Source organism: Anomaloglossus baeobatrachus, chromosome 6 (assembly GCF_048569485.1).
Source record: "Anomaloglossus baeobatrachus isolate aAnoBae1 chromosome 6, aAnoBae1.hap1, whole genome shotgun sequence".
Taxonomy (NCBI): Eukaryota; Metazoa; Chordata; class Amphibia; order Anura; family Aromobatidae; genus Anomaloglossus; species Anomaloglossus baeobatrachus.
The window spans coordinates 379851409-379866445 of record NC_134358.1 but is presented as its reverse complement, the minus strand read 5'-3'; the positions used below and the strand labels follow the sequence as shown (position 1 = coordinate 379866445).

Genomic DNA, 15037 nt, shown 5'->3' with positions numbered 1-15037 from the left:
CCTGGGATCAGCCCCTAAGGTGGGCCCACCTCCCCCTGGACATTTGATACATGAATGGACTTTAGACGTCCTGGCTCTGTTCTGTCTACCAAGTTGTGGATTGGAGGAGTCCCATGCTGAGAAGAACAAACAATCTCCCAGCAGAAGCAGTACAAAGGAGGGACAGACTATTACACCATGAGCACAGGCGTGGGAGGGAAACGCTGTTACACCCACCCCCACAAAATCTTTAGTATGATTGTTTGGCTCTTTATAATATAAGCCAGTTGATGGCCTCATGACTCCAAAACACTAGTGGAAGATGCTGCTAAGAAGGAAATACAGCATGAGAAGCTAGAAGTGCATCTTCATTCTCCATCTTCATGCACTTCCAGACAGACTCTGCTTCAAAATGTGAGCAGTGCTTTTGGGTCATAAAGGGATGTTTTCAAGAACTACACAATCATATTAACCCCTTCGCGACCACGGGCAGTAAAGTTACGTCCTATTTTTACGTGACTTAATGACCAGGGACTTAACTTTGCTGCCTAAAACTCATTTGATTGCCGTGGCCATAGCAACGGCTTTCAAATGATGTCCCCTGCTGTTTCTTACAGCTGGGGACCTTTGCTTGACCCCAAGGGGGGTGGCGATCTTGTGATTGGCTGTTCAAATCTGAACCGCCAATCACATTGATCGCACTGTTTTCAGTTAAAATAATGGTCCAAAACAGTCGATCCTGTGACATTCAGCTATGATCTGTGCTTCAGCAGCAGGAACATAGCTGGAGACCCGCAGACACGGCGCCCCCACCCCCTCCAGCAATGATTGGAGCGATCGTGCTATGACGTGCAATCGCTCCAATCAGCGTGCAGTGGGGCAGTCTGACCTGACAGTGACCGTCCTCCCCAGGCTTGTGTTGGCCTGGGGAGCCTTCCCCCAGTATGTCTGCACCATGCTACAGCTGATACTTGTAGTACCACGCCGCCGCTGCTGCCGTCCGATCGCCGCTCCTGCACCTCCTGTAAATATTGCGCGTTCCCGTGATGTCCCTGCATGCTGCCGATGTGCCACCCTGCCCCTTGCCAGTGTGTCCACCTGCAGATGTGCTCCCCCCAATCTGCCCCCCCCTGGGATCTCTATTCTGCTCCCATTCTCCTGCTTCTGCTTCTCCAGTCTCCCCCTCCCCCTCTCCATCTGCTGTTCTTCTGATGTCCCTTACCTGCTGTCACCGGGTTGTCCAAGGTCTTCATTGGTCTGATCGCATCTGCCTCCATCGCTGGGTCCTTCCTGGCTTCCAGGGTCTTCACAATGAGCTGTCCAACTTCCTGCCTGCTGCTCCTGTAATAAGCTGTCTACTTGCTGCCTTCTATTCCTCCTGCAGTTCCTCTGGTCAGTGATCCTCCTGCTAATCCTCTGGGTCCTGTGAGTATAACATTTTTTTTTGTATCCCCTGTCCGTTTTTACATCTCATCCATTTGTGCGTCCTGCTGCGGCTGAGCGCTGATCAGTTATGCACATAACGGATCGGATCCGTGCTAATATTTGAGCAGGATTTTTATTTTCTCTGTATCTGGGGTCACTTTTTGTATCTCATCTGTCCGTGTGTCCTGCAGCGGCTGATCAGTGACGCACATCACTGCTCGGCGTCTGTGCGTTTAAAAAGTCAAATGGCGCTCCTTCCCTTTTGAGCCCTGCCATGCGCCAAAACAATTGATTTCCACCACATATGAGGTATCTACATACTCTGGAGAAATTGCACAATACATTTTATTGTGCATTTTTTCCTGATACCCGTGTGAAAAAAAAGCTATCTAGTTGAAGCAAAAATTTTGTGGTTAAAAAAAAATATATATTTTCATGGCGTTATCAACTTTGGTGAAGCCCCCAGGGGTTTAAGGGGTTTACCAAACATCTAGATAAATTCATTGAGGGGTCTAGCTTCCAAAATGGGGTCACTTGAGGGGGGCTCCACTGGTTAGGCACCATAGGGGGTCTCCAAACGCAACATGGCGTCTCCTAATGATTTCAGCCAAATTTGCAGTCAAATAGCGCTCCTTCCCTTCTGAGCTCTGCCATGCACCCACACAATTACTTTCCACCACATATGAGGTATCTGCGTACTCAGGAAAAAATGCACAATAAATTTTATTGTGCATTTTTTCTTGTCACCCTTGTGAAAAAAATGCTACCTTGTTGAAGCAACAGTTTTGGGGTAAAAAAAAAATATTTTCATAGCTTAACGTTATAAACTTCTGTAAAGCCCCCGAGGGTTTAAGGGGGCTCATCAAATGTCTTGATAAATTCTTTAAAGGCTCTAGTTTCCAAAATGGGGTCACTTGTGGGGGAGCTCTATTGTTTAGGCACCTCAGGAGGTCTCCAAACGCAACATGGTGTCAACTAATGATTCCAAACTATTTTGCTGTCAAATGGTGCTCCTCTGCTGAGCCCCGCCGTGCACCCCAACAATTTCTCTCCACCACATATGAGGTATCGGCGTACTCAGGAGAAATTGCACAATATGTAATATGGCGTCTTTTTTCTTGATACCCTTGTCATAAAAAGCTTCCTGGTTGAAATAACAGTTTTGTGGTAAAAATAAAAAAAATATTTTCATGGCTCAACGTTATAAACTTCTGTGAAGCCCCCGGGGTTTCAAGGTGCTCACCATACATCTAGATAAATTCCTTGAGGGGTCTTGTTTCCAAAATGGGGTCACTTGTGGGGGAGAGCTCTATTGTTCTGGCACCTCAAGGGGTCTCCAAACCCGACATGGCGTCCGCTATTGAGTCCAGCTAATTTTGTGTTCAAAAATTCGAATGGCGCGCCTTCCCTTCCGAGCTCGGCCGTACGCCCAAACAATTGATTTTTACCACATATGAAGTATCTGCGTACTCAGGAGAAAATGCACAATAAATTTTATGGTGCATTTCTCTTTTTTACCTTGTGAAAATGCAAAATGTTATGGCTAAAGTAACATTTTTGTGTAAAAAAGTAAAATTTTCATTTTTTCCTTCCATATGGCGTTGGTTCCTGTGAAGCACCTAAAGGGTTAATAAACTTCTTCGATGTGGTTTTGAGTAGTATTAGGGGTGCAGTTTTTAGAATGGGGGTCACATTTTGGTATTTTCTGTCACCTAGGCCTCTCAAAGTCACTTGAAATGTGATTTGGTCCCTAAAAAAATGGTTTAGTGAATTTGTTGGAAAAATGAAAAATTGATGATGAACTTTGACCCCTTCTAACTCCTATTTCCTAACGAAAAAAAAAATGTTTCGAAAATTGTGCTGGTGTAAAGTAGACATGTGGGAAATGTTATTTATTTTGTGTGACATATCTCTTGGATTTATGGGCATAAAATGTCAAAGTTTGAAAATTGCGAAATTTTCAAAAATGAATGCAAAAAATATCTGCCTATATTTACCACTGTCATTAAGTACAAGTTGTCACGAAAAAATAAGGTCAGATTCGCCGGGATCTGTTGAAGCGTTCCAGAGTTATAACCTGTCAAAGTGACACTGGTCAGAATTGCAAAAATGTGACGGTCATTAGGGTGTTTTAGTGGCCGGAGGTGAAAGGGTTAAAGGTTTGGGGGATTGGGGTTAACGTTCCTGACAGGTTCTTTCTACTCTCTTAAAAGTGAAATTCAGGAAGTGGATGTTCGCCGCCCACAGCAAGATTGTCAGGGAGGTAAGTACGTGTGACGGGGGGTTACAGCATTGTGCGACATGGGCAAGAAGTTGCCCGTGCCGCACAAACGATAGGGGCGGGTGCGATCGCAAATGATGTAAAGCAGCCTTAAGTATCTGATATTCTTATCTTTTACAATCATATTTTGTAATACTTGCTTTTTCAACATATATTATACATTCTGAGGTCAAGTGCAAGCCCGTAAAAAAGGAATAAGAATTGAACTGACAGTACAGTATACAAGGGGTCTTTACTTTTAATATCAGATGCCATTAACTATATGTTACCATTACATTGAAGGTGCATTGGTGTAATATGGCCTCCCAAAATTATCTTAACCCCTTAATGACCGTGGGCAGTAATATTACATCCTAGCGGTTCTATTGTTAATTCCCGCAGGCTGTTACAAGCAGCCTGCGGTGATCAGCACACATCTCAGCTGATTTATACAGCTGACATGTGTGCCTGCTAGGCATGAGTGAAGTCGCTATTCGCCAGTGCCTTTTAACCCCTTAAATTGCACTGTCAACATGTGAGAGTGCCATATTAATGGCGATAGCGGTAGATCTATACTCACAGGCCGCTACCGGAAGTCACGGGACATGATCACGTGGATCCAGTGGTTGTCATGGTAGCACAGGGTCATATGATGACTCCTATGCTCACATGACTCAGGTCCTGTAAAAAACAGCAGAGTGCTGCTGTAATACTATTGTATGTTCTGAGGATTTCGATAGCGTTAGGGCAATGACAACCAGAGACGAGTTCTTGGTGCAGAGATATTTATAATACGTAACCAACGATAGGTACACAAACGGAACAAACACAGTAGAACAATAACACAAGAAATACCTTCCCGGATCGGAGCGAAGGGAATTCCCGGGGCCACGCACCGGACTCCCCCAGGGAGACCACCAAGAGCGAACCCCTATACAGGGACTGTCTGGCAATCAACCCGGAAGGCCTAAATGCGCAGCAGCCGGGACACAAGGGGCAATAGGTAAAGTCCAGGAGTGTCCGTACGGAATGAAAGTCCAGAGGTTACGAACCGGAAGGAACCGGGCAGAAGTGCTGACCAAAGACGGCAGACGGAGTCCGGGCACAGCTTGATGAAACCGGGTAAAGTCCAGAGTCGGTGTCGGTTGTCTTCAGGAGGATCCAAATGTCAATCAGGAAATAGGAGCAGCAAAGCAGGAGCACACAGCAAGCAGTATACTCAGGCACTGGACTAGGCTTAGAGGCGGCCTTTTAAGCAGCTGGACAGGAAGTAGGGCAACAGAACAGCAAACTCCATGTTAACCGAGGGCAAGCTCTTTCAAAAGAGAACTGGAAATCCCGGAAACCTGACAGTACTCCCCCCCCAGAAACGGCCTCAGGACGGATCAGGGCCCGGCTTGTCCGGGTACCGCCGATGAAACTGAGCAATCTTCCGGGGCGCCCGAATGTTACCCACCGGTTCCCAGGAATCGTCCTCGGGGGAGTACCCCTGCCAACGTACCAGATACTGAAGCCGATGACGATGGAGCCGGGAGTCAATAATGTCCTCAACCACGAACTGCTCCTCGCCGTCAACCATCACAGGCGGAGGAGGAGGCACGACACGACCATGAAACGGATTAGGAGAAACGGGTTTGAGGAGAGAAACATGAAAGACCGGGTGTACCTTTAGATGGTGCGGTAACCGCAGCCGACAGGACACAGGGCTCACGATCCCGGTGATCTTAAACGGACCGATGAATTTCTGTCCCAGCTTCTGCGAAGGAACACCCAATCTCAGATTTTTGGTGGATAACCACACTGAGTCCCCTACCTTATACATGGGGGCCGGTTTCCGGTGAGTGTCTGCCGACCTCTTGTAATGCTCCTGAGCCGTAGCCACAGTGTCCTTTAGTACCTCCAGAATCTGTCGTAGCTCCGTCAATCTGTCCTCCACCGCTGGCACCGAAACCGCAACCGGTGACCTAGGTAAAACATTCGGATGGTAACCCAAGTTAGCGAAAAAAGGTGTTACCTTAGTGGAGCTGCTCTGAGTGTTGTTATACGAGAACTCCGCCAACGGAAGCATCTTCAACCAATCGTCCTGCAGATGGCTGACATAACATCGAAGATACTGTTCCAGGGTTTGATTAGTCCGTTCGGTTTGCCCATTTGTCTGAGGATGGTATGCAGAAGACAAACAGACATCAATCTGGAGTGCCGAACAAAACCCCTTCCAGAACTTAGACGTGAACTGCACGCCCCGGTCAGAGATGATCTCATCTGGTACCCCATGCAATCGGAATATGTTCTGGATAACCAAATCCACTGTCTCTGCGGCTGAGGGAAGACCGGTACACGGAATAAAGTGAGCAGCTTTTGTCAACCGATCCACCACCACTAAAATGGTATTGTGACCGCCTGAGACTGGCAACTCCACAATAAAATCCATTGAGATGGATCCCCAAGGGCGAGATGGAACGGGTAACGGTTGGAGGAGTCCCGTAGGAGCCACACGAGGGACCTTGCACTGGGCACAAACCACACATGAGTGGACATAGTCTTTTACATCCTTTAAACAGGTAGGCCACCAGAAAAAACGGCTCAGAAATTCCTGCGTCTTCTGTACCCCCCTATGACCAGCCAACATGGAGTCATGGACCAACTTGAGAACCCGAAGTCTTACGGCCTCCGGGACATAAATGCGTCGCTCTCTCAACCACACACCATTCCGAAGAACAAGAGTCACATCATTCGGGGGGGCAGTAAGAAATACGTCACCATCATAGGCCAGCTTGATGTCCTTCCACAAGTCCTGGTCCTGGATTACTCCAACGAAATTGGCATCCGATAACACGGTCTGAGACGGGGTTCCAGGCACGGAGTCCACGGCGTGGATTCGGGACAAGGCATCGGCTTTCCCATTACGTGAACCTGGACGGTATGTAACGATAAAATTGAACTGGTTAAGGAATAAGCTCCAACGGGCTTGCCGTGGAGACAGGCACCTGGCAGACTTAAGAAATTCCAGGTTACGATGATCTGTGAGTACTATCACTTGCTGTGCAGCTCCCTGTAAGTGGTGTCTCCATTCCTTGAAAGCTGAAATAATCGCCAACAATTCCTTGTCCGCAATGTCATAGTTCCTTTCTGCAGGGGACAACCGGCGAGAAAAGAAAGCACACGGATGCAACAGACTCTTGTCCCCAGTCCTTTGAGAAAGGATTGCCCCTAATGCATAATCGGAAGCGTCGACTTCCACAATAAAGGGAAGTGCGGGATTCGGGTGTACTAGTATTGGCGCTGAGGTAAAACAAACCTTGAGACGATGGAAAGCTTCCTGGGCCTGGGCAGACCACACAAACTTCTGTCCTTTCTTGGTTAACAGAGTGATGGGACGGACGATCTCTGAAAAGTTACGGATAAAGCGTCGGTAAAAGTTGGCAAAACCGACAAAGCGTTGTACCTCCTTGATGTTTCCCGGTTCCGGCCAGTCTAGAATTGCTTGTATCTTGCCAGACTCCATGTTCAGTCCCTGAGGAGAGATGACATAACCTAAAAATTGTATTTGTGAGCAATGGAATTCGCACTTCTCCAGTTTAATGTACAGGTGGTTATCCCTCAGACGGGTAAGTACTGTCTTGACGTGCTCCTGGTGTTCCTGTAGGGAATCAGAAAAGATCAGGATATCATCCAGATAAATCACCATGAATTGGTCCATTATATCCCTGAAAATATTGTTAACTAGGTGTTGGAAAGTTGCAGGAGCGTTACAAAGTCCAAAAGGCATCACTAGGTACTCATAATGTCCATACCGACATCTGAACGCTGTCTTCCACTCATCTCCGGGACGTATGCGAAGTAGATTATATGCCCCACGGAGATCCAATTTAGTGAATATCTTTGCCTGTTGGACTCTCTCCAATAGCTCAGAAATCAACGGTAACGGATACCGGTTCCGGATGGTTATCTTATTCAGTTCCCGGTAGTCAATACAAGGTCTCAGAGTCCCCTCTTTCTTTTTCACGAAAAAGATGGGTGCAGCTGCTGGTGAGGTAGAAGGACGAATAAATCCCTTGGCTAGACTTTCATCGATGTACTCCTTTAATGCTTCTAGCTCAGGTGCCGCCAACGGGTAGACATGACCAAACGGGATCTCCGCCCCTGGGAGTAAGTCTATGGGACAATCATACGGTCTATGCAGGGGAAGCCGATCTGCTTTTCTTTTGTCGCATATATCAGCGAAGTCATGATAAACCGGGGGTAAAACAGGTACCTGTACAGTGCCCTCCGTATTCGGTGTTACTGGAACCGGTACAGTTGGACTAATGGTCGGACCACTCTGCGGTGGGAAGGATATTTCCTTAGTCTCCCAATCGATGACTGGATTTGTAGACCGTAGCCACGGAATTCCTAAAATAATCGGAAAATGGGGAGAAGAAATCAACATAAAAACAAGGGTCTCCTGCTGACCTGGCTTCATCACGCATTCTAGGGGTACTGTTTCCCGATCAACTGGTCCAGAAACTAACGGAGATCCGTCTACCGTCTCCATGGTAACCGGTGAGGATCTTTGTTGAGTCCGGATACCGTGTTTCCTGGCAAAAGAAGAGTCCATGAAATTACCCCCTGCCCCAGAGTCTATCATAGCAGATGTAGGTATTAACTGTCCCTCCCACCGGATCTGAATGGGAAGCGAGCAATGGGTGTATTTCCCTTCTGAGTCCTTAGGTGATGTTGACATTACAGTCAAGGGAAATACCGCATCCAGGTGTCCACTTGCCTCAGAGATATCGGACTCTGCGTCCGTGTTGTCACACTCCGCCATGGCTGCCAATACCTTATTTGGGCGATTTGGACGTCTCGGGCAGTCAATCAAGAAATGGTCCGATTGACCGCAATAGAAACACAAACGCTCACGGAGCCGGTGTTCACGACGTTCGTTGGTCTCTCGCTTTTGCAGAGAGTCCACTTGCATAGGAACGTCCTCGGCCTCCCGTGGCGTCCTGAGAGCGGGTTCTCTGGAAGGAAACGCAAAGTTGGTTACCCGGTTTACAGCTGCCCATTTTTCCTGTCTACGTTCCGTCAAGCGGGTATCAATACGTACACAGTGTTGGAGAAACAGTTCAAAATCCCCTGGAGATTCGGAACGAGCTAACTCGTCCTTGATGGTACCGGACAAACCTTTTCTGAAAACTGACAATAATGCATTGTTTCCCCAGTCGGTGTCTACCACTAACCTCTTGAACTCAGTGGCGTATTCAACGACAGACCGCTTTCCCTGACGTAAGGAAAGGAGAGCCGATTCAGCGGTAGCACGGCGATTTGGATCATCAAACATTTGCGCCATTGCGGTCAGAAAGTCATCCAGGTGATTTAAACGGATATCCCGATTCTCTATCATAGGATTAGCCCAAGCCAGTGCTCGTGAGGTTAATAACATGATTATACATAACACTTTTGACCGGTCAGAACGGTAATAATCAGCATGTACATCAAAAAACAGTATACACTGGTTAACAAATCCACGAAACTGACTACGATCACCATTGAAACGAAATGGGGGTAACCTAGGCATACCGGCAGCTGATACGGACGTAGTGGGGACGGCTTCCTGAGCCTCCACTCTGACTTGCAAATCCTGAATAGCCGGACCCAGTACCTGGTGATCATGGCCCAGCTGTGCCTCCACATCTCTAAGTTTATTCTGCACCGCCTCCATCTCCTGCTGCAAGGAGTTAATCATGGAAAAAAGCTGATCTACTCGTGTCTCAGTCATTGCCCCAGCGAAATCCTTATATGGCCTGAGTATAATGTAATACTATTGTATGTTCTGAGGATTTCGATAGCGTTAGGGCAATGACAACCAGAGACGAGTTCTTGGTGCAGAGATATTTATAATACGTAACCAACGATAGGTACACAAACGGAACAAACACAGTAGAACAATAACACAAGAAATACCTTCCCGGATCGGAGCGAAGGGAATTCCCGGGGCCACGCACCGGACTCCCCCAGGGAGACCACCAAGAGCGAACCCCTATACAGGGACTGTCTGGCAATCACCCCGGAAGGCCTAAATGCGCAGCAGCCGGGACACAAGGGGCAATAGGTAAAGTCCAGGAGTGTCCGTACGGAATGAAAGTCCAGAGGTTACGAACCGGAAGGAACCGGGCAGAAGTGCTGACCAAAGACGGCAGACGGAGTCCGGGCACAGCTTGATGAAACCGGGTAAAGTCCAGAGTCGGTGTCGGTTGTCTTCAGGAGGATCCAAATGTCAATCAGGAAATAGGAGCAGCAAAGCAGGAGCACACAGCAAGCAGTATACTCAGGCACTGGACTAGGCTTAGAGGCGGCCTTTTAAGCAGCTGGACAGGAAGTAGGGCAACAGAACAGCAAACTCCATGTTAACCGAGGGCAAGCTCTTTCAAAAGAGAACTGGAAATCCCGGAAACCTGACAGCTGCTTGTTAAAAGAGATGATCATTTCTCCCGGTCTGAGCGGTGCTGTTCTGATCGGGAGTAAAACCTAGTAAAATAAACCTAGTAAAATAAAAAAAATTGTAAAAAAAAGTTTTAAAAAATTAAAAAAAAAATAAAAAACCTAAAAGTTCAAATCAGCCCCCCCCCTTTTGCCCCATTGAAAATTAAAGGGTTAAAAAAAATAAAAAAATATACACACATTTGGTATCACCGCGTTCAGAAATTCCCGATCTATGAAAATATAAAATCAATTAATCTGAAACGGCGTAGCGGCAAAAAAATTCCAAACATCAAAGTTATACTTTTGGTCGCCACAAATTTTGCGCTAAATGCAATAACAGGTGATCAAAATGTAGCATCTGCGCAAAAATGGTACTGTTAAAAATGTCAGCTTGAGACGCAAAAACTAAGCCAAAACTGAGCCATAGATCCCAAAAAATGAGAACGCTACGGGTTGCTGAACATGGCGCAAAACGTATGCCACTTTTTTCAGACAAACTTCTGATTTCTTTTAACCCCTTAGATAAAAGTAAACCTATACATATTTGGTGTCTACGAACTCACACCGACCAGAGGCATCACACCCACAAATCAGTTTTGCCATATAGTGAACACAGTGAATAAAATATCCCAAAAACAATAGTGCAATTGCACTTTTTTTTTTTTGCAATTTTTCCGCATTTGGAATTTTTTTGCGGTTTTCCAGTACACAATATGGTAAAACTCATACTTTCATTTAAAAGTACAGCTAGTTCCGCAAAAATGAGCCCTCACGTGACCATATTGACTGAAAAATAAAAATTTACATCTCTCGGAAGAATGGCGGAAAAAGAAAATGGAGAGAGCAAAATCGACTGGTCGTGAAAGGCCTAAGGGCAGTTATCGAAGGAAAAAAGTAATGAGCGTGTTGTGATTGAAGGACAATACATAATTTACTAAAAGAAAATGCTGTACAAAAATACAATGACATTTTAATAGTCCAAGTAAGAACCATAAAAAAAATTGTGTTGTAATTGGGATAGATATCCTCCTCATGTGAGTTTGTCTATTATCTTCATGGGGAAACAACATTGCTCACCATTCCTTGCATGCTACGTTGACTGCTCATGAGAAAGGGAGCGGCCGAAGAAGAATAGCTGCTCACCTGTTACTTAGCCTCTGTGTGAGGACAGGTGAATGTAATATACCTTGAGATCAATGCGTGTCTGGAATCATCGGGGCAGGAAACGTAAGGTATACTACAACTGTCAGTGTGGGTACTGTTATTACAACAGAATAGCACCACCCTGGAGGATGATTATGGGTTATGTGTAATGCCTCATTTTTACTCCCAAATCATAAAATGTGGCCCTGTTGTTGCACATTGAGAGCTTTAACATTTAGTAAGAAGATGTTATATGAAGCTTGTATTATATAGTGGCAGGTTTCGATGCCAAGCCTTTCATCCCTCATGTGCCAGCTTTCCCATACAGCCGTTTACATGCTCCACACAAGGCTTTTTATTTAGATGTTCCAAATTTAGAGATTTTACAAATACAGAAATGTAGTAACACAAATGAAAATCAGAATTTTATTTTTACTTAAAATTAATGTTTATTATTTCTGCTTTGTGTTTTTTTAGGATACTCGTGGGAGCCCCAAAAGCAGATTCTAAATTTAGTTCCTTCTTAAAAGCTCCTGGCGCAATTTTTAAATGTAGAGTTCACAGCAATCCCGACAAGAAGTGTACGGAGCTGGATCTAGGAAGAGGTGAGTTACATGGAACACTTTACAGGATTTTCACATTATCGGATTGATTGCAGGTTTTCTTTTAAATTATTCCGGACCATCCCTTCTTAAGATCTCAATACACATTATGTAAAAGTCAGCCGAGCCCACTCATTTCGACAATATTGGCTGCAATCTAATGTGTATTAAGGCCTCCTGACTCTCCCCTGTGAGATGATGCAAGGGTAAGAGAAGGATCCGGTCTGTTCAGTTGTTCGGCTCAGAGATTAGCCTCTGTCAGGGCTCACCAACTATGGGAGTGTAGGGATCTCTTGACTCTCCTCTGTGAGATGATGCGGGATGGAGAGAAAGATCTAGTCTGTTCAATTGTTTGGCTCAGAGATTAGACTCTGTCAGAGCTCAATACAGGATTTCCTGTGTAGGGATCTGTTGACTTACCTCTGTGAGATGATGAGGGGGAAGAGAAGGATCCAGTCTATTCAGTTGTTCGGCCCACATATTATCCTCTGTCAGGGCTCAATCCAACGGTTCCTGTGTATGGAGGTGTAGGGAGATACAGCTATTAGCTGAATAATCATTTGACTGCCAGTTAATATGTATGGCCAGAATGAAATCTCAGAGATGAGCAAAGAGATTCTTCTTAGGACCCCTGTCCAGCAGCCAGATTAGTATAGTGGTGCACCGTTCTTATGTTGCATTGTGACAAACTCATGACATTGCGGAAGTCTATTAATTAGAAGGGGCTTTAGAGATGTCACAGGTAGGAGGTTTGCAGGCCTCCAGTGCAGCACCCATAGACTACCAACGTGGCCATAGAGGTAATCTCAGTATGGTCTCAAGTTGGAGGACTTGATGGATAGATAAAGCAAGATATCTCAAATGCATAAAGATAAAGCACAATATCAAGATCATCCTATTGAACAGTATAGTCCCCCATGTAAGTGTTTTATTCTCATTATATTATTTGGTCTTTATTTCAATGTTATAAACTGATACATGTCATTGAACAGAAAACACTTCATCATACATTTAATACATATATGTTCAATTGTTCATACAGCTCTCATATAGATGTATGATACAGATGTGCAACAGGTTTGCCCCATGTTAACAGTTCTCAATGACTTCAGAAGGGTCATCCAACATCTGCAAGTTTTTAAAAAAAAAATCGGTCAACAATGTTATTAGCAAAACAAACTGCTGACCTATTCTTTCCCCCCGATGACCCAGCATTGACCACTAGCAATGCTCCTTGTCTTTCTTAATATAGCGCTGCTGTCAGTCAGTCATGTGGCGTAGTCTTATCACTGAGATGGGATGTCAGTAGTACAGTACATTACCACTGGGGCCACTGAGTGTCCCGGCAGAATATAAGCCAAGATCAGGGCCAATACTAGAGCGTCAGCACTGAGATCATCGGGAGAGTGTGTTATTTTATAACATCAACATATGTTTGTTTTTTAAATGATGAAACTTGGATAATCCCTTTATGTAAACTATCATCATGGATACTGTAAGACTGACTTTACTTGAACACATTCTAATGGTATAGTGCACCATTTCTACATTTCATATTGAGGGGAAGACATTTCAAGTTACTCCTACAATTCGATCTTTAACACAAAGGTCATCTTTGAAGGTTATTTGCTTTTAGTGACTGTACCATGCTGTACCTCCTGCTGAGCACAGAGTGATTTCATTTCTCTCTCTTCCTCCTTGTAGGAAACAGTCGAGGAATTTATTGTGGAAAGACATGTAAAGAGGACAGGGATGACGAGTGGATGGGAGTTACTCTGGCAAGACAATCAAAGTCTGATGGCAGTGTGCTGGTAAGACTATACGCCTCTCCATCAGTCCAATATATATCATTAATGCTATTTGTCCAGAACGTGGATTTACATGGATACTTTCATTGCAGTCCATCTGATACATTTATATATCATGCCTTGTGCTGAGCACTAAACATTGTGGCATCCTAGGTTGTGGAGCAGCATGGGGATGATAAGGATGATAAGGATTAGATATAACACCCACTGCTGACAGCCATCCAGAAGAGGGTCTTGAGAGAGTCGATGTTGACTTTTAGGATTACTACTTCCAACAGGTGGCACCAGAGTCCCTGCTCTCTTCCTGTGGGAACAGGCTATTTACGTACCCAATGCCGATGCCGAATGTCACTGAGGTCAGGAGCTCCATGTTATAGCTCTGCCTGGGGCCATGTGTTTTGTAGGCCAGATCTTCAGTTACCTACATGTCACATGTTAAAAAATAATCACGTCCTCATTTTCTTCAGGAAATGGAATGTGGTTTGATGAATGGTCTCTTTGTTACTGAATAGGAGTAATATGGCAATGTTGGGTCATTGCACAATCCAGACAGAAAAGGCCTAAAGATGAACTGGCTTTCTTAAATGGTAATTACAGGTCATTGAAAAGCACTATCTGGGTTAAAAATTCATCTGAAAAGTAGAGATAACTCTTCAGCTGCCTTTCGAAGTCATTGCAATGTCAACAAGAAAAAGTGTTAATAAGGTGTTCAATAATGATTACATTTAAACCCCTCTTCCCCAAACCATGCCTGATTGGCTCCTAGATTAGTACTAGATTTTTGAGCTAGTCTTAATGGTGCTGCTATAAGAATGTGTGGGCCTATAATGTGTGTGAGGAGTATAGTCTTATCTTTCACCTCTTCAATTTCGCTCACATTTATAATCATGGGGGTCTACATCAGTTCACCCTGAGCATTACATTGGCACAGAGTCATCATTTGCGTTATTTCTTTTTTAAGTCATTTTTCTATTTTAGAAATAGCTGACGTTTACTCCTCCAAATTCATTAAAATGGCGCTTGTGGTTCATGTATTTGGAACAAAACAAAAAATTGGCACTTTTTTCCTGTCTTTGGGTAAAAAGTCACAACTTTTCCAAAATGGCACAAAATAAGCAACTTTTGTTTTAGGTGCAGAAAATAACTTCAGGGGTGAACTGCGGTAGAGTGGCGCCAACTTTTCAGACTTTTTACAAAGTCGCAATTGATGAATCAGACGAAAACATCTGTGATTGCTTAACTCTACCCACAAAAGAATAGGTAAGCACATATGGAATAGACATAAAAAAAGCCCAAATAGAAAAATGAATTGGGTGCAAACAAAAAAAGGGCACAAAACCTACAGAACTAGACAAAAA

At 44.8% G+C, this 15037-nt stretch overlaps 1 protein-coding gene across 1 annotated transcript in view; it reads left to right on the top strand.

Moving 5' to 3' along the window:
- Positions 1-15037, top strand: part of ITGA9 (integrin subunit alpha 9) — a 644853-nt gene that overhangs the window by 59255 nt on the left and 570561 nt on the right. The window contains exons 2-3 of the mRNA XM_075316572.1: positions 11747-11874; positions 13576-13682. Coding sequence (XP_075172687.1) covers positions 11747-11874; positions 13576-13682 — 235 coding nt within the window. The remainder of the gene's footprint in view (positions 1-11746; positions 11875-13575; positions 13683-15037) is intronic.